Source organism: Phoca vitulina, unplaced genomic scaffold (assembly GCF_004348235.1).
Source record: "Phoca vitulina isolate PV1807 unplaced genomic scaffold, GSC_HSeal_1.0 scaffold93, whole genome shotgun sequence".
In the NCBI taxonomy this organism is placed as follows: Eukaryota; Metazoa; Chordata; class Mammalia; order Carnivora; family Phocidae; genus Phoca; species Phoca vitulina.
In genome coordinates this window covers 2,585,128-2,608,523 of record NW_022589796.1, presented here as the reverse complement: position 1 = coordinate 2,608,523, position 23,396 = coordinate 2,585,128, and the positions used below count along the sequence as shown (strand labels likewise).

Below are 23,396 nucleotides of genomic sequence, written 5' to 3'. Positions count from 1 at the left end.
AGCCTACAGCTGTTCCTTGAACACTGTAAGCATGCATTTGCACATGCTTTTCTCTGTCTGGAACACCTGTTCCCCACTTACTTGAGTGGCTTGCTCTCCACTGCCGTTAGGTCTTTGCTTGCATGTTCCCTCATTACTGAGGCCTTCCCTATTTCAAAATCAACTCTTTCCTACAACTCCCATTTTCCCTGCTTATATTCTCTTTCCACTTACCAACTAGAATGTAAGCTACATGAGGTCAGGGATTTGATTGTTTTTGCTTACTGCTAGATTCCAGCAAGCAGGGCAATGTAGATACATGATAGTGAATATTTGTTCAGTGAGTGGATGAATAAAAAGTTTTTAAAGACTAAAATGTAATATATTCCTTTAGGCTTCATGAAGGCGTGGTTCACCTTTATATTTCTAGTGCCTGCTTTGGTCATGGAAGACCTTCAGTAGTATCTGCTGAATGAATGAATGTTTTAAGGGACAGCAGTGAGAAGAAATGAAGCTAGGGGAAGACAGATTAAAAAAGGAAAATGATTCTACAACCACCTTAGTGGATGTCAAGAATAAATGGTGGATGTTGACATGAATGGATGAAAGATGGTTAGGGAATGATATTGACTCAGAGTAACTCCCTACTCTGCTAAGTCAAGCTCCAGGGTAGGTGAGATGGCTGAGTAAGATCCCAAAATACTTAACTTAGAAGCAGGAGTGTAAGTAACATAAATGTTACTTAGCTCTCTCAAAGGCTACACCTTTAAATGTAGAAATCTGGTGGACCCAACTTTAACCAAATGATCAAACTTAGGATCATCATTGATGAGACAACCTGAGACCACTGTCCCTGATGTGATGCACTGAGGACATGGCATCACCATAATGCTGCTGCCAGAATGTTTAGCCTGAGTCTAGTCAAGAGGAATCAATCAGACAAATCCAAATTCAGGGACATTCTGCAAAACAACAAAGTGACTGGTTTGGACTCTTTAAATAAAAGAAGATATAGGAATAATTTGGAAAATCTGAATATGGACTATACAACAGAAAATGCATTAAGTCCATCAAATTTCCTGAATGTGGTAATTGCAATGTGACTGCGTAAGAGCTCTTTGTTCTTAAGAGATAAACAGTGAAAAAAAATAGAAGAAATACAATAAAATGTAAATAATTAGTGAATGTGAGTGAAGGGAATATGGATGTCTGTTGCACTACTCTTGCTTTTTTTTTTTTTTTTGCTATTGTTGAAGTTTTGAAGCTTTTCAATGAAAAGCTGGAGAAAAAAAGAACCAATCTTTAAAGTCAGACAGACCTGAGTTTAAAAAAGCAAGGCAATACAAAACAAAACAAAACAAAACAAGAAAGAGGAACAGGGGATAATAAAATGTAGAGACTGGCAAAGACAATGTAAAAGAAAAGAATCTATCTTGTGAACTGCTGTATGTTGATCATCTAATTCCCACAAAACCCATGTGGGGATCAATATTTCTCCCATTTTCACAGATGAGGAGCCTGTGCTCAGGAGTCTGAGTGATGGGCCCAAGATCACACAGAACCATAGGTAGAAAATACACTCGGACTCACACAACGCATCTGCCTAGAGATGACACACATTCAAACACACACAGAGAAGTAGAACTCTGTAGTGTGGATTACATCGTGATGAAGTTACCTTAAATCTTAAACATAATACTTACTAGGTTATGTAGTGTCTGTTAAAGTTTTATATCTTTATATCCTAAGAATCTATACCAATCACCCACTATTTTTTTTTTACCTTTTTTTCACTTATAAATCAAAAGTTCGTCGAAAAATTTTCGTCTTATTATCAGGATGAGCTATTTATACAATTCATTGCCAAAGCTTTCAGATTGTAATTTTCAAAGTGACAAGAGATTGAAATGGCAGGTTATGCATCGCCAAGGATTGCCCTTTAGGTACCAAATGCCTACCTATCAGAAGCTTCTATTAGAATTCAAGAGAAGTTATTTAACTTCCAATAGTGCTTAAGATAATAAAGAAAAATAAATCATTGTATTTAGCCAAGTAAGGAATATAGAAAAATTCACAACTTTCTTTGATAAGCCTAAAAATTATACTGTGAATTCTAATGGTTTTAAGGAACAAGAGTGTATGGCCTTGGGTAGTGAACGGCTGGGTGTCCTGACATGCTCTGCACATCTTAACATCTTTAGATTCTCAATTTGTGAAGTGAAGACTGTTTTATTTGTAATACTAACAAGAAATGATATGTAATTCTGTGATTCATTTTGTGCTCTTAGATCTTAAAATCTTTCTAAACATTTAATGCAGCATCCTCCCACCTCCAAAAAAGAAAGTATTAATGAATTAATCAATGAAATATGACAGTCACGTTGAATGTTCTCAAGATGAGAAATGAAAAATGACCTTTGGCTTAAATGCATGAAAGTCCCTGGTTATCTTGGGAGCGCTGAGGGTGGGAGCCAACAGAGGGCTTTCAGAAATGAGTGGGAAACCGAGATAACAACACAGACAGCTTTTCTGGGGCCACAGCAATTATACGTGCTTTCTTCTCTGTCATTCAGAATTCTTCCAAAGTCACTTTCGTGGCTCTGAGCATCTTTCACATGGATGTGCTGCACCATCATCTAATCAAGTCTCTATTGTTGGAAATTTATGGTTTGCTCTTCTTTTTAAGATATGATGCTAGGAGCCAGATGTTTGCATTTGCAGAAAAATTATATGCAGCACGGCTTAAGGATAACACTGGAAATATCAACCAATTCTTGACTTTCTGTGGGGTGAGGAGTTTTCTGTTGCTGCTTCGTGGTCAATATTCTGCACCTGTCATTAGAAACCCCCAAAGATTGGGGCTCTTGGTAATGATAAGGGTCAAGTGTGGTAAACTCTGCATTAATGAGCTCAAGCAGTGTGTGTCCCACTGTGCCGTTTATTTCTCTCTGTTTGGAACTATTTACAGCCATCTCTGTGACTGCTGGTGTGTGCAAAACCTATTAGGGTGATACATGCCATGGAACAAATTTACATCGGAAAAATCTGAGGTACATTTGAGATTTTTTCAGTGACAACCCAGTTTTAATTCTTTTCCTGAGTCTCTTACTAAAATTTTTCTCTTCTTCTTCAAAGATGCTACTGACAATACTTTTCACTCTATTTTAAAGAAAGGAACTGAATCTTTACTCCCCCACATTTGAGATGATTCATCCCTTAAATAAAACAAAAAACATCCAGTATTTTTGTCCTAAACGACCTTCCATAGGTAGCTAGGGTGCGGTGTGTGGGGGCTTCTGTTTTGTGTGCATTTATCTCCCCCTCCATAATAAGGAAGCCCATCTAGGCGGGCCTCAGGCTGGGGAACCACTGAACTGCAGGGGCCAGACAAGACCCTCCCCCAGGAACAAGACTGAAGTCTAGAACCAGGATGCCTGGGTTCAAGACTCAGCACTTACTGCTGTGTAACCTTGGGCAAGTTACTAATTTCTCAGTGTGTTAGTTTTCTTATCTGTGAAAAAGGCGTGAAAAAAAGCCTTTTTCACAGGGGGTCAAAGTGAGAATTCTAGAAATTAATGCATGTAAAGCACATAGAATAGGCCTGGCTTGGATGGAAGGGCTCAGGAAGTGGAGGTCCTCATACTATTAAGCAGTTGGAACCACAGCCATCTTTCAGCCTCCCGGAAGCCTGGAAGGTCGATGTGCAAGGACACAGGCTGAGGTCAGACACTCTGATCGTGGCTTTGGAGAGGAGGAGGATGGTGATGACAGCACGGAGTATTGTTAGTCAACTGTCTCCAGACCAGGGTCCTCACTCTCACTCCATCCCTTCCCACCAGAGAAACCACACGTGGCCTTGGATGGTCTTGGTTGCAACTGGCGGAGGCGGGGAGGTCAGGAGTTGAAAAAGGGAGAGAGTTGAAAAAACAAAAGGACTGCATCTTTTGAGACCTTAATGGAAACCGAGAACACAGGTCTCTGTTTTGTGGAGTACGCGGGAACTGCCCAGAGTAACAGCTGAGGCCACACCAACTGCACAGAGGTCGAAAGTGGAAGGCAGCACTGCCGCTTCAGGAAGGGGGAAAGCAAAGCGGCCCCAGGAAGAACACATAGCCTGCAAAGACAGCATCCCAGATGGTGCAGCAGGAATGACTGCATTCCCTGTCTCATTACAGCCACGTCCAAGGGCTCACACGAGCCCTGCTCAGGACCCCGGGAATGAGACTGGAAAAGCCTACAAAGTGGGGGTACAGAGACACCATCTAGGGTGGCTGGAGCAGGGGCTATTCCTTAGTTACTGTAATAACCACATTTCCCAATTGTTCCCTTAGGTTAGTATGCCCCAGAGAAACGGAGGACACACAAATGTATTCGCAAAGCTATTGTTTATTTTCACATGAGCTCACTTACTTATACAATGATAGGTAGCGGTTTTATACCAGGATTTCTCACTTATGAATTCATTCATTAGCTCAAGAAGCATTTATGGAATGCAAACTCTGTCAGACCCCGTGGTAAGTACTAGGATCCATACCCTGAGTATATGTCCAGTGAATGAAGTTCACAATCTAAACAGGATGACAGACATGCAAATAATTTAACGGCACATAACAATAATATAAAAAGACATGGATAGAATAATACAGGATCAGAGAGGAGAGAACATTAGTTCTTTTGGGGTGAGTTGTTCTTGGCAGTCTGAGAGGGAAGGACATGTAGCAGCTAAGAGCATGAGCACACATGTTGGATTCTGAAAGACTTGTGTTCTGCTCTGCACTTACTGTGGTGTGATGTTGGGAAACCTTAAATACCTACAGTGTCTAAATCTATAATATGGGAATATTTCACTGGGTTTTATGAGGACTAATGTGTGCAAAGGGCTTACCAAATGCCTGATACATGTTAAATGTCCTATTGTCATCATTTAGATAGTACATATATTTTATTAAGAACATTACCAGACACTTGAAAGCACATGGCAGGTTGATAGATTTGAATAATCTAGTGAGGCCAAAGCTGATCTGTGGATTTGGTTCAGCATTTCCTCCTCGACAGTGGTTCTCAAAGTGTGGGTCTTCAGATCAGTAGCAGCCGCACACCCAGACACTTAGAAATGCAAATTCTTGGGCCCCACCCCAAAATTACTGAATCAGTAACTCTGGGGGTGGGGGCAAATAATCTTTTTAACAAGCTGTCCTTGTGATTTTATTGTACACTAAAGTTTGAGAGCCACTGATCCATAAGTAGATGGCAAACTCCAAAAACAAATAATGTAAAGGGATTATGAGAACCAAAACTTTTAGCCAAGACACAAATGGCTTGTGTTTCACACCAAACACAAGGAAAGAAGGCATTTTGCACACCCTGTAATATCTCAGTGTAAAAAATGCATTAGAAATTATCACATCTTTTTATTGTTTGAAGGTACAAAATGAAAAAGAATCTAGTGTTTAATGTTAGGTATTGGGGGAAATCAAGGTCAGTGAATGTTCCTGTCCTGGGTATCTGGATAAGCTCTTGAAGCAAATATTCACTCAGTTCCTATAGATTGTGAAGCGCTTCCTTTCTTTACTCATATACAAGAAGCATATTCACAGTATAATGACGATAATGATGATGATGGTTGGTGGTTTTAAACACGCCTCCAGTTCTTTGAGGCTTCTTCCATTGAGATGTGGAATCTATGTCTCCTTCCCCTGAATTTGAGCAGGCTCATGATCGCTTTGATAAATGCAGTGTAAGTGACACTTCGTGTCTTTGGAGGGTAGGCCATTAAAAGCCATCCCCCTGGGCCTCTCAGAACTCCCTCTAGACATTCCATCTAGGAGCCCAGCTGCCACACTGTGAGAAGCTTGAGCCACCTGGAGGGGCCACAGGAGGACTCTCATCACCAATCCCAGGCCAGTCAGGTGAGTGAAAAACCCTCAAGGGACCCCAGTGTTCAGCTGTTTGGGTCACCCCTAGATGTTCAAGTGTTCCCAGTTGAGGTCACAGACCTTGTAGAGCTGAGACAAGCTAGCCCTGCTGTGACCTGTCTGAATTATGCAACAGTACATAAGTACGACAAGTAATCATAATGTGCAGGATTTCAGAGCACTTCCATGTGTCAAGCACTATACTGTTTTTTTTTTTTTTTTAAGATTTATGTATTTATTTTAGAGAGAAAGAGAGAGAGCGTGCGTGCAGTGGGGGGGGGGGGTAGAGGAAAAGGGAGAGAGAATCTCAGGCAGACTCCGTGCTGAGGGCAGAACCCAACGCAGGGCTCGATCTCACGACCCTGAGATCATGACCTTGAGATCCCAACCTGAGCTGAAATCAAGAGTCTGACGCTTAATGGACTGCATCACCTAGGTGCCCCTATACTATGTTTTATATGCTACACCTCTTATCCTTTCTACTGCTCTGTATGTGTGTATATATATATATATATATATTTTTTTTTTTCTCTGCAAAATATGTTATCCTCACTTGCATGTGAAGGAATGGAAGCTCTGAAAAGATAGGTATCATATAGGGGCACACATGTGGCAAATGACTAGTTTCTGACAAAATTCAATGCATAGAAATGCCAAAATGTTAGTCTGCACCCACCCAAAGATGGTAACTAGGAAATGGCAAATTAAATATTGATAATGATACAATTATGCCATTGAAAAAAAAACTTTTAAAAGTTAATGCTTTTTCTATGGAGAATTTAATCATACCTACTCATCAGGAGGTACAAAGATCATTAACTTATTATTAATTACAATTAATAATTATATAATTACAATATACAATCCATAGCAATGTCAGCATTAATAATTTGATTTAATTTATTTTGCCATAATTATGAGATGTTTGTCATGAAAAATACAGGAATTTGTGTCCTTGAATAAGCCAACTAGATAGAATTAACCTAACTACAGAGCATCACAAACAGCAAACTAGTTAAGATCTGAGCAGATTTATGAAATGAAGCAGGACACCTATCAGTTCTATGGATATATGAAAATATTTAATGGCTCTATGAGTGTTTCTTCAATTTCTTTGTGAAGGTTATTTACACATAATTTCCTATGGGTATTATTTTTATATATGGCAAATGAGAAGCTTTTAATTTAATTATATTTTTCTCCACACAGTCTACATGGGATCACACCCAGTCTATAGCTACAGGATTTAAAATTTTTCTCTTACAGTTGTGAGAAAGCACAAATAAAGAATGAAAATAATGTACTTGAAAACACAGAATGCTCCAGAGTTCTCTGTCAGTTTTGGTTAGACCACTAAGCCAGTTCTCTATTTAATTCATGTATCAAGAAAATAAAAACAGTGAATATGGAACTTGGAATTATCTTTCATCATCATTCAAAGGGTATATATTGGGGCCCTTGTTCTATCATCAGAAAATTTATTAGGTGTGAATGTGTTACTGGATGAGTCAAACCTGAATTCAGTCCTAACTACTGCATGACTTTGAGCAACTTAACCTGTTGAACTCCAGATTTTTCATCTGTAAAATGGGAGTTAGAAAACCTAATTCATCAAATTGCTTTGAGAGTTAAATTAGCATAGTCAGGCCCCAGCACAGTAACTGGCACACAGTGGTGCTTGTATGTAGGTAGATAAATTTAAAATGCACAGACAGAGAAAGACAAATACAGAATGATCTCACTTATATGTAGAATTAAAAAAAAAAACACAAAAACCCAAGCTCATAGATACAGAGAACAGACTAGTGGTTGCCAGAGGCAGGGGTGGGGGATGGGTGAAGGGGTCAAAAAGTAGAAATGTAGTTATAAGTTATAATCTAGTTACACGGATGTGTAATGTCCAGCATGGTAACTATAGTTAATAATACTGTATTGTATATTTGAAAGTTACTAAGAGAGTAGATCTTAAAAGTTCTCACCACAAGAAAAAATTTTATAACTATGCATGATGACAGATGTTAACTAGAACTATGGTGATCATGTCACAATATAAACAAATATGGAATCATTATGTTGTATACCTGAAACTAATATAAAGCTATATGTCAGTTATAGCTCAAAAAAAAGACCAACAATGCCAAGTGTTGATGAGGTTGTAGAGCAACTGGAAATCTCATATATTGTTAGCAGAAATGCAAAATGGTATAGCCGCTTTGAAAAACAATATGGCAGTACCATACAGTACCATATAAAATTAAACATACATTCACCACTCAGCTTAGCAATTCCACTTTAAGGTATTAACCCAAGCAAAGTGAAAATACATGCTCACTCAGAAATGTGTTTAAATGTTCATAACAGCATTATTCATAAAACCAAAAACTGGTGAGTGAATAAACAAATTGCGGTAATTTCATTTCATGGAATCCTACTATCAATAAAAAAAGGAAAAATAGTAATATACAGAACAACATGGATGAATCTCAAAAATATTAGGCTAAATGAGAGAAGCCAAACATAAATACTGCATACTGTGTAATTCCATTTATATGAAACTCTAGAAAAGAAATAGCTATAGTGACTGAAAGCAGGTTGTTGGGGCCAGGAGTTGAAGGGAAGGGTTCAAGTGCAAAGAGGCACAAGGGATAAATATAGTTATCCTATCCATCCTTTAAGCTCAGGTTTATGATAAAATAAAATAAAATGACAACTTCTGGTTCCAAATAGTGGGAGTGAATATACACTCTCTACTAAAATTCTAAGGAAATGACTATGTAACAGTCTGTAAAGCAAGTCAGAATGGCACCACCATACTAAAAATTTTGAGGAATTTCTGGAAGATGTTAAGAAGAAGGGACTATATAGACTGAACAATGAGACCTAAGGAAGCAGCAGTTCAATATGAGTCTAGAGGAGGGCTGCTAAAGATAGAGCCAAGGAAAACACCCAAGCTCAGGGTCAGCAAGGAGGGAATCCAGAGGCACCCCTCCCAACTGGAGGGGTAATTATTTAAAGGACTGAGTGCTATGGGCCATTTAATTTCTGTGTCACAGCTGGAAATATGAACTGTCACAATTGCCCCAGTCTAAAATCAGCAAGAATCTTTGCCTTAAATAACATGGGAAAAGTGTCTCATTGGTTCCTAACCTGAGTATTAAGCTACCCAAGACAAGTAGAGCAGTGCCTTGAAAGTTGGAGTTGCATGACACACAGGCAGATTCCAATCCAACCAGGTGACAATTCAATCAATCAATTAATCAATCAGAAGGGAGTGGGAAGAGAAATGTTCACATTTAATGAAATGCACTAAGAACTCTCATGTGCTCCACCTCCAGCACAAAGCTTTGCTGGCCTCAGTAAACAGCATTCAAGGAGGGCTGAAACTTATATGTCTCATTGTTATCCAAACAAAAGGGAAAAGCTGCCTGTCTATTAATCCCCACATTCATTTATAGAAAAAACCCTATAGTCAGCTTTCTAGCCAGAAAAAGAGGGTTGTAACAGCTGCCAAGTAAATCCATACCATTTTCCTGTATTATTCTAGTCCTTTCATTAAAATTATGAATCAACAACCAAGGGTCATGAAATATTTGAGGAAAAGCAAGAGCATGGGAGCCTCAAGACTAAAAACCAGAACACTGACCCCTAAGGAGACAGAGCTCATTAGAGAAATGGAAGAGAAATTTTTAAAAAATTTCAACTGATGCCTTCAGAGAATTTTAAGATAATACAGCAACTACAATAGGTTGCTATTAAAAAAGCAACCAAAAAATAAGAAAACAAATTAATATTACTTACAAACATAGATGCAAAAATCCCAAATAAAAGTTTAGAAAATCGATTCCAGAAACATATTAAAAGAATAATGCATAATAACCAGGAATGCAAGAACAGCTCACCAGTTGGAAATATATTAGAGTAATTCACTAACTTAAATATTAAATGATAGAACATATGATCATCTTAATGCATGGTGAACAGGTAGTTGGTAAAATCTAATATGTGTTCCTGATTAAAACCTCTTAGCAAGGTTGAAATAGTTGGTACTTTCCTTAATTTATAAGGGTATCTACCAGAAACCAATGGCAACCATTAATCTTTCTTTTTCCTTTTTAAAGTGGGCTCCATGCTGGGCATGGAGCCTAACATGGGCTTGAACTCACAACCCTGAGATCAAGACCCGAGCTGAGATCAAGAGTTAGATGCTTAACTGACTTGAGCCACCCAGGTGCCCCTGGCAACCATTATTCTAACTGTAAAACACAGAAACTGTTTCTATTAAAGTCAGATACAAGTCAAAAATTCTCATCATTATTGCTACTATTTGTCTGTTCTGGTGGTCTGAGACAATACAAGGCCAAAATAAATATTTCAAATTTATAGATATTTTATGGCAGGACCTGGCAAACCTTCTCTATAAAGGGCCAGATGATAAATATTTGAGGTTTTGCAGGTCACATGGTCTCTATTACAACTACTCCAGTCTGCTGTTGAAGGGAGAAAGGTGCTGTAGACAACAAGCCATGGCTAGTGGCAATAAAAATTTTTTATTTACTTAAAAATATTAAATATTTAATATGTAAATATTAAGTAACACGTTACTGCACAAGCAATGGGCCAAATACAAAACCAAATAGTAAATCAAAATATGTCTCAAAACAAAGGAAAAAGAAAACACAATATTTCAAAACCTATGGGATGGAGCAAAAGCAGATGTTAGAGTAAAATTTATGCTATAAATGCCTGTGTTAAGAAAAAAATTTCAAATAAACAACAACATTACACCACAAGGAACTAGAAAAAGAAGAAACTAAGCTGAAACTTAGAGGAAGAAAATAACAAAGAAAAATCACCAATAAATAAAATAGAGACCAGAATAAACAGTAACATAACATTGAAAGTAATGACCAGTTTTTCAAAAAAAATAAAATTGGTAATGGTTTAACTACCTTAACTAAGAAAAAAAAGAGAAGACTTGAAAACCAAAATGAGAAATGGAAGAGAAAACAATACAACAGATAACCACAGAAATACATAGTGTGGTAACAGATTACTATAAATAATTATATACTAATAAGTCAGATAACTTAGAAAAAAAGACCAGATAAATCCTAAAAATATACAAGTTATCATGATTGAATCATGAATTGAATCCTACAAATACAGAAAATCTTCTTAGACCAATAACAAGAATGAAAGTTGAATTAGGAATCAAAAATCTCCCAGCACACAAAAGCCCAAGACCACATGGTTTCATTGGTGAATTCTACCAAACATTTAAAAAAATAATTAATGACAATTGTTATCAAAATCTTACAAATAATGGAATGGAGGGAACACACTCAAAATCATTCCATGAGGCCAGTACTACCCTGATACCAAAGCAGGATTAAAACAATAAAAGAACAACAAAGTCTAGTTTGTCTGATATAAGTATTGCTACTCTGACTTTCTTTTTTTTTTTTTAAAGATTTTATTTATTTATTTGACAGAGAGAGAGACAGCAAGAACAGGAACACAAGCAGGGGGAGTGGGAGAGGGAAAAGCAGGCTTCCCGCCGAGCAGGGAGCCTGATGCGAGGCTCGATCCTAGGACCCTGGGATCATGACCCGAGCTGAAGGCAGACGCCTAATGGCTGAGCCACCCAGGCGCCCCCTCTGATTTTCTTTTGACATCCGTTTGCAAGATAAATGTTATCTCCAACCCTTCACCTTCAATCTGCAGGTATCTTTAGGTCTAAAATGAATCTCTTGTAGGCAGCATATAGATGGGTCTTTTTTTTTTTTTACCCATTCTGACCATTACCATTTTTTTACCCTATGTCTTTTGCTTGGAGCATTTAGTTCATTTACATTCAAAGTAATTATTGATAGATTTGTATTTATTGTCATTTTATTACTTATTTTGTCATTGTTTCTGGAGATTTTCTCTGATCTTTTCTTGTCTTTGTCACTATTGGTCTCTCCTTTGCACTCAAGGAGTCCTCTTTAATATTTCTTGTTGGGCAGGCTTAGTAGTCACAAACTCCTTTAGTTTTTGCCTGTCTGGGAAACTCTTTATCTCTCCTATTCTGAATGATAGCCTTGCTGGATAGAGTATTTGTGGCTGCAGATTTTTCCCATTCAGTACTTTGAATATATCATGCCACTTTCTTCTGGCTTGCTAAGTTTCTGTTGAGAAATCTCCAGCTAGCCTTATGGGTTTTCCCTTGTAAGTTAAGGACTTCTTTTGTCTTGTTGCCTTTAAGATTTTTGCTTTATCGCTATATTTTGAAAATTTAATTAAAAAGTGTCTTGGTGTTGGCCTGCTTTTGTTGATTTGGATGGGCATTCTATGTGCTTCCTGGATCTGGATGTCTATTTCCTTTCCCATATTAGGGAAGTTTTCTGCTATTATTTCTTGTGATAAATTTTCTGCCCCCTTCCCCCCCTCTTCTTTTTCTTCTGGGACTCCTATAATACAAATGTTATTACATTTGATGGAGTCACTGAGTTCCCTAAGTCTATTCTTGTGTTGCATATTTTTCTTTCTTTTCTTCATCTTAATTATTGTCCATTATTTTATCTTCTAGGTCACTAATTCATTCCTCTGCTTCTTCCAGCCTGCTGTTCATTTAATCAAGGCTGTTGCCAATCTCATTTATTGTATTCTTCATCTCTGATTCTTTTTTTTTTTTTTAAGATTTTATTTATTTATTTTGACAGAGAGAGAGAGATACAGCGAGAGAGGGAACACAAGCAGGGGGAGTGGGAGAGGGAGAAGCAGGCTTCCCGCGGAGCAGGGAGCCCAATGCGGGGCTCGATCCCAGGACCCTGGGATCGTGACCTGAGCCAAAGGCAGATGTTTAACGACTGAGCCACCCAGGCGCCCCTCTGATTCTTTTTTTTAACTCTTTTATCTCTGTGGTAAGTGTCTCATTGATGTCTTCTATTCTTTTCTCAAGCCCAGTGAATATCCTTATGGTTGTTGCTCTAAATTCTCCATCAGGCATATTACTTATATTTGTTTCACCAAGATCTCTGGTTGTGGCCTTTATCTTGTTCTTTCATTTGGGATAAATTCCTCCATCTTCACATTTTGTCTAAGGCTCTGTCTTCTTCTTCAATGTGGCATCTTCTTTACCTTTAGTTGTGGAGTTTGTTCTGTCAGTCTTCAGGCCAATTTCTGGGGGTATTTAGGATGATTTGATATTTATCTAGTTGTGTTCATGGGACGAGAGGAGGCTAGGGTCCTCCTACTATGCCACCATCTTTGATCTCAAACTTTATTTACAAAAGCCCTGCAACAGATTTGTTAAATAGGCAATAGGGAAAAGATGAAATTAGTATAATACATAGATGACATTATTGTCTACATAGGAATACAAGCAAAAAGTAAAATTAATTAGATAGCAGATGTGATGTAAATATATACAAAACAACAACATTCTCATATATCCAGCAATAAACATTAGAAAATGATACGGCAAAAAAATCAAATTTGTAACAGCAACAAAAGCTATGAAGAATACAGGAATAAATAATAAACATTTTGCTAATTCTAGATAGAGAAATCTAAATGGCATAAAAGACAACATGAACCAATGGACAGAACATGTTACTAGAAAGGAACATTCAATATGGTGAAGATATCATTCTTCCTAAATGAATAGAAAATTTTTGCAATTTCAATCAAACTTCCAGATGGATTAAAACAAAACAAAACAAAAAAAAACAAACAAAAGCTGGCAAAAAAAAAAAAGTTTTTCTTTCTCCTCTTCCTCTCTACTGCCCTCCCTTTCCTTCTTTATAATTTTATGGCAGATACTACTATCTGGCTTTCTGAAACCCTCTTTCCTACTGCCTTATATGATGTGCTCCCATAACACTGAAACTGGAAATCTAGAAATGATGTTTCCCAGACTCCTTTGAAGTTAGGGTTCCACCTGTGATCCAGTCAAGGAGACACAAAGACATGAGATCTGCTAGGTGGAAATGAGCAACATAACTGAAAGCCACATGTGGACAAACAATCTTCCAGGGACAGCTGTCCTGTCCATTTTATTTTATTTATTTTATTTTATTATCTTTTCAAGTTTTTATTTAAATTCTAGTTCATTAACATACAGTGTAATATTGGTTTCAGGTATAGAATTTAGTGCCCCTATCATTTTAGATTGAGTAGTGGGTACTGGCAGCAGCGATGTTTCACCAGAACAGTTCTGAACGTACGGCTGGGCATTTTTCCTGCCTGTTATTCCTGACTTTCAACATCATACCTGACTCCCTGACCCTCCCAGTTTTGTATGCAGCCATATGCCTTATAGTAAACTCCTTTCCATTTAATCTAAAATGGATTCTGTTTTCTTTTTCTTTTCTTTCCTGCTTTTTTTTTTTAGAGAGGGTGAAGAGGGTGGGAGGGATAGAGGGAGAGAGAATCTTAAGCAGGCTCCATGCCCAGTGCGGAGCCTCATGCAAGGCTCGATCTCACAACCCTGAGATCATGGTAAGAGCTGAGACCAAGAGTCAGATGCTTAACCCACTGAGCCACCCAGGTGCCCCAGATTGTTTTCTGATCATTACAAGTAGTGAGGTGTTTTATATTCATTCATTTGTTGACAAATATTTATTAAATACCTAATATCATAGAAATATTCATTCTCTTTGTTTTACTTATTCAACCTTTAGAAATTTAATTCAAGAAAATTTTACATACTATGAAAGAACTCTCTTTGCCTGAAGGTGAAACTGCAGCATTATTGGAAATTAAAAGCAATTTAAACATCCAACAAATAAAGGAAGAATTGTTATTGTATTGCAGTCAATGTTTTTTTTTTTGTTACTATTAAAAATAATGGCTATTATTTTTAGCCATATATTTAAGTAAAATAAGCAGGATACAAAATCATTTATATTCTAATTTATAATAATGTAAGAAAACCAGGGGCAAATAAAAAATACTAGAAGATATTAAATCAGCATGTGAAATAGTGCTTCTATTGGGGTGCTGGTCTCCTTCTCTATTTTCCAAATTTTCCATCATGTGTCAATTTCATAATTTAAAATAGAATTAAGAGTCACATTTGAGTTCAGTCCATAGAAATGATTTAAAGGGTATGCTGGTATCAGCAGAGGTTAATACATATTATATACATTTTTAAATTGAGATATAGTTGAACATACAATATTATGTATGTTTAAGGTGTACAATGTGTTGATTTGATACATTTATATACTGCAGTATGAGCACCACCACATGTTAGTTAACATTTCTTTTAAAAAATTTTTTTATTGTTATGTTAATCACCATACATTACACCATTAGTTTTTGATGTAGTGTTCCATGATTCATTGTTTGTGCATAACACCCAGTGCTCCATGCAGAACATGCCCTCTTTAATACCCATCACCAGGCTAACCCATCCTCCCATCCCCCTCCCCGCCAGAACCCTCAGTTTGTTTTTCAGAGTCCATCATCTCTCATGGTTCGTCTCCCCCTCTGATTTCCCCCCGTTCATTCTTCCCCTCCTGCTATCTTCTTCTTCTTCTTTTTTTTTCTTAACACATATTGCATTATTTGTTTCAGAGGTACAGATCTGTGATTCAACAGTTAGCTAACATTTCTATCATGTCACATAATTATCATTTCTTTTCTGTGGTAAAACAATTAAGATCTAGTCTTTTAGCAACTTTGAAGTTTATAATACAGTATTGTTGACTATAATCACTATGCTGTGGATTAGATCTCCAGGACTTATCTACTAGTTGCAAGTTTGTACCCTTCAACATCTCCCCAGTTCTCCCATCCTCCAGCTCCTGGAAACCACCATTCTAGTCTTTTTTTTTTTTTCTCATTAAACTTTTGTTTTACTGGGTCTCAAAATTCTGTGACAGATTTTTGGTCAAGTTGTTTCCATTAAAAAGTACTGATTTTAAAAACTAATAACTTAAAACTGCCACACACACACAAAAAAAGCAAATGGTCCACAAAACATTCTCCTTTCCTTCTGAGGGTTTTACGATGCATTGTTATCATTAACCAGTCTTTTACTATTAAACTTAAGTGGCCAATTGACACAAACGTTCTGAGACCGTTCTTCCACCACTGATTAAGACTGGGGTGGCAGGTATTGGGGATAATATTCATTTAGCCTTCTGAGCTTTCTGGGCAGACTTGGTGACCTTGCCAGCTCCAGCTGCTTTCTTGTCCACTGCTTTGATGACACCCACAGCAACCGTCTGTCTCATGTCACGAACAGCAAAACGGCCCAGAGGAGGATAGTCAGAGAAGCTCTCAACACACATAGGCTTGCCAGGAACCATATCAACAATGGCAGCATCACCAGATTTCAAGAACTTGGGACCATCTTCCAGCTTTTTTCCAGAATGACGATCTATCTTCTCCTTCAGCTCAGCAAACTTGCAAGCAATGTGAGCTGTGTGACAATCCAGCACAGGTGCATATCCAGCACTGATTTGGCCTGGATGGTTCAGGATAATCACCTGAGCTATGAAGCCAGCTGCTTCCAGTGGTGGGTCATTTTTGCTGTCACCAGCCACACTGCCACGACGAACATCTTTGACAGATACGTTCTTCACATTGAAGCCCACATTGTCCCCGGGAAGAGCCTCACTCAAAGCTTCATGGTGCATTTCAACAGACTTTACTTCAGTTGTAACATTGACTGGAGCAAAGGTGACCACCATGCCAGGTTTAAGAACACCAGTCTTGACTCGGCCCACAGGGACAGTACCAATACCACCAATTTTGTAGACGTCCTGGAGAGGCAGACACAAGGGCTTGTCAGTTGGACGAGCTAGTGGCAGAATGCAATCCAGAGCTTCAAGCAGTGTGGTTCCACTGGCATTCCCATCTTTACGGGTGACTTTCCATCCCTTGAACCAAGGCATGTTATCACTTGGCTCCAGCATGTTGTCACTGTTCCAACCAGAAATTGGCACAAATGCTACTGTGTTGGGGTTGTAGCCAATTTTCTTAATGTAGGTGCTGACTTCCTTAACGATTTCCTCGTATCTCTTCTGGCTGTAGGGTGGCTCAGTGGAATCCATCTTGTTAACACCAACAATTAGTTGTTTTACGCCCAGGGTGTAAGCCAGAAGGGCATGCTCATGGGTCTGCCCATTCTTGGAGATACCGGCTTCAAATTTACTGACACCAGCAGCGACAATCAGGACAGCACAGTCAGCCTGAGATGTGCCTGTAATCACGTTTTTGATAAAGTCTCTGTGTCCTGGGGCATCAATGATGGTCACATAATACTTGCTGGTCTCGAATTTCCACAGGGAGATATCAATGGTGATACCACGTTCACGTTCAGCTTTCAGTTTATCCAAGACCCAGGCATACTTGAAGGAGCCCTTTCCCATCTCAGCAGCCTCCTTCTCAAATTTTTCGATAGTTCTTTTGTCGATCCCACCACATTTGTAGATCAGATGACCAGTAGTGGTAGACTTGCCCGAATCTACGTGTCCAGTGACGACGATGTTGATGTGAGTCTCTTCCTTTCCCATTTTGGTTTAGGTTGAGCGGTGGTTTTCACGACACCTGTGTTCTGGTGGCAAACCCGTTGCGAAAAAGCCATTCTACTCTGTTTTGATGAGCTTGGTTCTTTTAGAGTCTACACTCTCACTTATGTGAGATCATATAGTATTTGTCTTTCTCTGTCTGACTTATCTCACTTAGCAGAGCACTCTCAAGGTCTATCTATGTTGTTATAAATAGGATTTCCTTCTCTTTGAAGACTGCATAATATTCCATTCCAATAATATTCCAATATATACCACATCTTCTTTATCCACGCATCCACTGATGGACACTTATGTTGTTTTCTATCTTGGCTATGGTGAATAATGTCACAATGAGCCTGAGCGTGCAGGTATCTCTTTGAGATCCTGTTTTCATTCCCTTTGGATATATTCTCAGAAGAGAGATTGCTGGACCATAAGGTAGTTCTATTTTTAATACTTTGAGGAACCTCCATGCTGTTTTCCATAGTGGCTGAACCAATTGACATTTCCGACAGTGTATAAGGGTTCCCTCATTTCCACATCCTCGCTAACACGTTATCCTTTGTCTTCTTGATAACAGCCATTCTGACAGGTGTGAGGTGATACCTCATTGTGGTTCTGATTTGCACCCCTGATGATTAGTGATGTTAAGCACTTTTTCATGTACCTGTTGGCCATTTGTATGCCTTTTTTGGGAAAAATATCTATTTAAGTCCTCTGTTTATTTTTAAATTGGGTTGTTTGTTTTGTTGTTGTTATGGAGCTGTACAAGTTCTTTATATATTTTGGATGTTAACTTCTTATCTGACACACGGTTTGCAAATATTTTCTTCCATTCCTTAAGTTGCCTTTTCATTAAATTCCATCGTGAGAGCTGCTCACAAAAAAAGGGAAAAAGGTATTCTTTTCCACCCTGATTGTGACTTTGCTCTCCAAAACATTGTCAGGATCAATTTGAGGTGGAAAGTGTATTGCAACAGTTCCCTGTCTTTCTTGCCCATGCTCTTAGTGAAAAGAAAATTCAAACGAAAATGTATCCTTCATGTGTTGTTTCTGATTGGTGAATTTTATGATTATTTTTATAAAAGAGATTTTGTTTATTTTTTGTTACTATGCTTAGTAACTTTCCAGGGAGTGTTTTTCTTGTCAGAAGTTAATTATTTTCATTATTTCTCTGGGGCAACAACTGCAATTAAGAATTCAGCATTATTTGTCTAGGTTCAGAACTGATTCATTATTAAACTTCCTAGCCAAAAATATATTCTTTTATGTATTCAGATTATTTTGAAAACTAAATCTCTCTCTCTATATATATACATATATATATAGTATATAGAAATAATACTAAAGATTCAGCTTTTAAAATTATGACCTTAGCAATGGTAATACATTTCTTCTCTATATATGACTGATTAATGGAAAAAAATAAAGATACTAGAACAGATTTGAGTAAAAATCAGACTTTGCTTTATAAAATTAGGCTTAGCTTATAATGTTTATTGAAAACTAGTCATATATCAGAAAATCCCAATAAACCCAAAGGAGAAATCATACAGGCTGTATTTTCTGATTAAACATAATAAAACAAAATACTAATAAAATATTAAATAAATAAAAGAAATCCTTAAGAAAAAAGCATTTCCCTAACAACTTAGGGATTAGAGGAAAAAATTTCAAAAGGACAATTTCAAACTACCTAGAAAATAGCCATAGGAAAAAATACACACACACATAATCAATTTAACCAGAGTCAAAAAGAAAAAAAAAAAGAATGAAAGCCTTCCACAATGACAATAATTAAAGCAAAACAATAATAGTATAAGAATAAAACAGACAATGATGGAACATAACAGAATGTAGAAATATGTTGAAGAATATTAAAGAATTTGGTGCTTTATAATCTTACCAGAATGGGAAACATAAAATGAAATGCAGTCTTAATGTTTTTGGCTAGCATACTATAGTCTCTGTTTTGCACCAACTTTACCATTGATGACTTAGTTTAGAACATTGCAACTGTTCAGTGATGTCCTGATATAAAAGACATAATATATTAAGAGACAACTTAAGTTCACTCTGTTATGGACACTGAAAGAAAAATGGGATACTGTGCTTGGTTAGTTTCTTTGATCGGGTATTCATGTACTTTTCTAGATGGATGTCTCAGTAAAACTGCCAAGAAACCACACATGAAGCCCTCACACCTTCCATTCCACTCATCTTCCTGTTATCTAGACAGCTGTCTTGGCAAAGGTATGACCATTAAAATATCCAGATTTCATAAAAATGCAGCTGTAACTATTTTTTGAAGCAAAGGTGGCAACAAAGTTACCACTTCAGAAAAATGATTTAGTCATTTTAGCTCTGATCCAGGATTATCTTTGGGACATATCCTCCCTGATCTTTGTTTTCTATTATCTTTATTCCTATTCTCTAATCTCTGTAGATATTGCTGCAGAGTGAAGCAGAAACAGCTTACTTATCCATGTCTCCATCTCTTCTCACATTGAGCCCTGCATTTATACTTCCGTTGTCCACAGGACATTCCCACATAGGGCAGTGTTCAATGACAACATGGTCCCCTTCCAGCTTCCTCTTCTCCACCCTGCTCCTCACCATAGGTCATGGTGCTGCAAGAACCAAGTTGGGAACTGGGGAGAAAGTCAGCACAGCTCTGGGTGCTAATCAGATGCCAGGGAAGATCAGTGCAGTGAAGTGAGGCTGAGACTGGGTGTTTGGGCAGAAGACACTGAAGTCAAACGTCTGAGCCACGAGAAATGTGGAACTGAAACAGAAGTGTTAGGAGGTGGAAAAGCAGATGAGACAAAGGCAAGAACAGGCTCAGCGAAGAAATACAGGGTGGGCTAACATAATAGCTGTGGGTGTTTGTGATGACCAGACTCAGACTTATGGCTAAAAGGAGCCACCTAGACATGACTATCCCTCTGCCCACATAATACTCCCCCCCCAACCAAAAAAAAACCTGAGTCTACATTTGTCTTTACCTATAGTCCAATTATCTCCTCTCAGCCATTCTCAGGAATTTCAGGGGCATCTTGTTAGCCTTCTGTTCCAGCCCCCAACTGGATCAGCCGGTGTGTCTGGTCAATGCAGCCTTCCTGATGCCCTTGAACTTGTCCCATTCTTTCCACAAGTATCACCCTAGTTCAGCTCCTCCACAGGTCTTACCAGGACTCTGCCATCTGCTTACTATTTATCTCCCTACCTCTAGTCTCTCCTTTAATCCAGTGTCTAAAATGCCACCAGGGTTTTCTTATTAAAACCCAGTTCTCTTCATATCCTTTCAATTAGCAATAACTTTTCAGTGGCTCTCTCCTGTCTGCAGGATATAATCTATACTTTTTAATGTGGCTTTTATGTTCTTTCACAGTCCGATCCCCATCAACTTCTCCAACTTCACCTTCCAGACATCATCATGTTCTTCCCATAAAACCTCCTCTGCTGCTATAACTACTGTTTTCTTTATAACCCCCTGGCACACCAGATGCCTTCTTTAATGTCCTGGAGCCAGAGTACAAATTGCTTCTAATGCATCTTTTCATCTTCCCAGTGGTTAGAGCAGCACCTTGAACACAGGCCCTGCACTCCATATTTTAAAAAATATTTTTATTACGATATAATTCGCATAATGTTTAAAGCTTATAATTCAATAGTTTTTGGTATTTCTATAGGGTTGTGCAACCATCAATAAAATCTGATTTTAGAAAATTTTCTTCTCTCCTAAAGGAAACTCCATACTCATTGGCAGTCACTCACCACTTCCCTCCCCCACCCTAAGCAATCACCAATCTACTTTCTTTCTATATAAATTTGCTTATTGTGGGCATTTCATATAAATGAAACCATACAGTACGTGGTCTTTTCAACATGATACTCTATGTAGAAAGCCCAAAAGACTCCACCAAAAAATGGTTATAACTAATACATGAATTCAGCAAAGTTGCAGGATATAAAATCAATGTGCAAAAATCTACTGCATTTCTATACACCAACAATGAAGCAGCAGAAAAAGAAATCAAGGAATCGATCTTATTTGCAATTGCGCCAAAACAATAAGATACCTAGGAATAAACCTAACTAAAGAGGTAAAAGATCTATACGGTGGGGTGTCTGGGTGGCTCAGTTGGTTAAGCAACCAACTCTTGATTTTGGCTTAGGTCATGATCTCAGGGTTGTGACATCGAGTCCTGTGTTGGGCTCTGCGCTGGGTGTAGAGCCTGCTTAAGATTCTCTCTCTCCTTGTCCCTTTGCCCCTCCTCCACCCCTTAAAAAAAAAAAGATCTGTACTCTGAAAACTATAGAACCGTAGGAAAGAAATTGAAGAGGACACAAAGAAATGGAAAAGCATTCCATGCTCATGGATTGGAAGAACAAATGTCTATACTATATTTGGATTGCATTAAATGTGTAAAGCAATACACACATTTAATGCAATCCTTATCAAAATACCACCAGAGTTTTTCACAGAGGTAGAACAAACAATCCTAAAATTTGTATGGAACCACAAAAGACCCTGAATAGCCAAAGCAATCCTGAAAAAGAAAAACAAAACTGGAGGCATCATAATTCTAGATTTCAAGCTATATTACAAAGCTGTTGGCATCAAGACAGTATGATGCTGGCGCAGAAACAGATGATCAATGGAACAGAATAGAGAACCCAGAATTGGATCCACAATTACATGGTCAACTAATCTTTAACAAAGCAGGAAAGAATATCCAATGGAAAAAAGAAAGTCTCTTCAACAAATGGTGTTGGGAAAACTGGCCAGCAACATGCAGAAGAATGGAACTAGACCACTTTCTTACACCATACACAAAAATAAATTCAAAATGGCTGAGAGACCTAAATGTGAGACAGGAAACCATCAAAATCCTAGAGGAGAACATGGGCAGAAACCTCTTGACCTTGGTCATCACAACTTCTTGCTAGACACGTCACTGAAGGCAAGGGAAACAAAAAGCAAAAGTGAACTACTGGGGTTTCATCAAGATAAAAAGCGTCTGTACAGTGAAGGAAACAATCAATGAAACTAAAAGGCAGCCTTTGGAATGGAAGAAGATATTTGCAAACGACATATCTGATAAAGGGTTAGTATCTAAAATCTATAAAGAACTTATCAAACTTGACACCTAAAAAACTAATAATCCAGTTAAGAAACGAGCAGAAGACATGAATAGACACTTTTCCAAAGACATCCAGATGGCTAACAGACACATGAAAAGATGCTCAACATCACTCATCATCAGGGAAATGCAAATCAAAACACTATGAGATAGTACCTCACACCTGTCAGAATGGCTAAAAATATAACACAAGAAACAACAGGTATTGGTGAGGTGTGGAGAAAGGGGAAAGCTCTTACACTGTTGGTAGGAATGCAAACTGGTGCAGCCACTCCGAAGAACAGTATGGAGGTTCCTCAAAAGGTTAAAAATAGAAGTACCCTATAATCCAGCAATTGTACTACTAGGTATTTACCCAAAGAATACAAAAATACAGATTCTAAGGGGTACATCCCCCCTGATATTTACACCATTATCAACAATAGCCAAACTATGGAGAGAGCCCAAATGTCCATTCAACTGATGAATGGATAAAGAAGATGGAGTATATATATACAATGGACTATTACTCAGGCATTTAAAAGAATGAAATCTTGCCATTTGCAATGATGTGAATGGGGCTAGAGTGTATTATGCTAAGTGAAGTAAGTCAGCCAGAAAAAGACAAATACCATATGATCTCACTCAGATGAACATATGGGAAGGAGGGGAAAGAAAGGAGAGAGGGAAACAAACCATAGGAGACTCTTAATGATAGAGAACAAACTGAGGGTTGATGGAGGGAGGTGGGTGGGGGACGGGCTGGATGGGTGATGGGTATCAAGGAGGGCGCTTGTGATGAGCACTGGGTGTTGTATTTATGTGATGAATCACTGAATTCTACTCCAGAAGCAAATATTGCCCTGTAT

The 23,396-nt window shown here is 38.0% G+C and overlaps 2 protein-coding genes across 2 annotated transcripts in view; both read right to left on the bottom strand.

The window, feature by feature from the left end:
- The window catches only part of APBB1IP (amyloid beta precursor protein binding family B member 1 interacting protein), a 110,592-nt gene that overhangs the window by 74,981 nt on the left and 12,215 nt on the right, over positions 1-23,396 (bottom strand). The window lies entirely within an intron of this gene.
- Positions 15,860-17,433, bottom strand: LOC116627045 (elongation factor 1-alpha 1-like). Its single transcript, XM_032396686.1, has one exon. The coding sequence runs from the start codon at positions 17,402-17,404 to the stop codon at positions 16,016-16,018; it is 1,389 nt and encodes a 462-aa protein (XP_032252577.1). The 5' UTR covers positions 17,405-17,433; the 3' UTR covers positions 15,860-16,015.

Bases quoted from the DNA above. Each gene is read 5' to 3' on its own strand.
- LOC116627045 (XM_032396686.1), bottom strand. From the start codon at position 17,404: ATGGGAAAGGAAGAGACTCACATCAACATCGTCGTCACTGGACACGTA.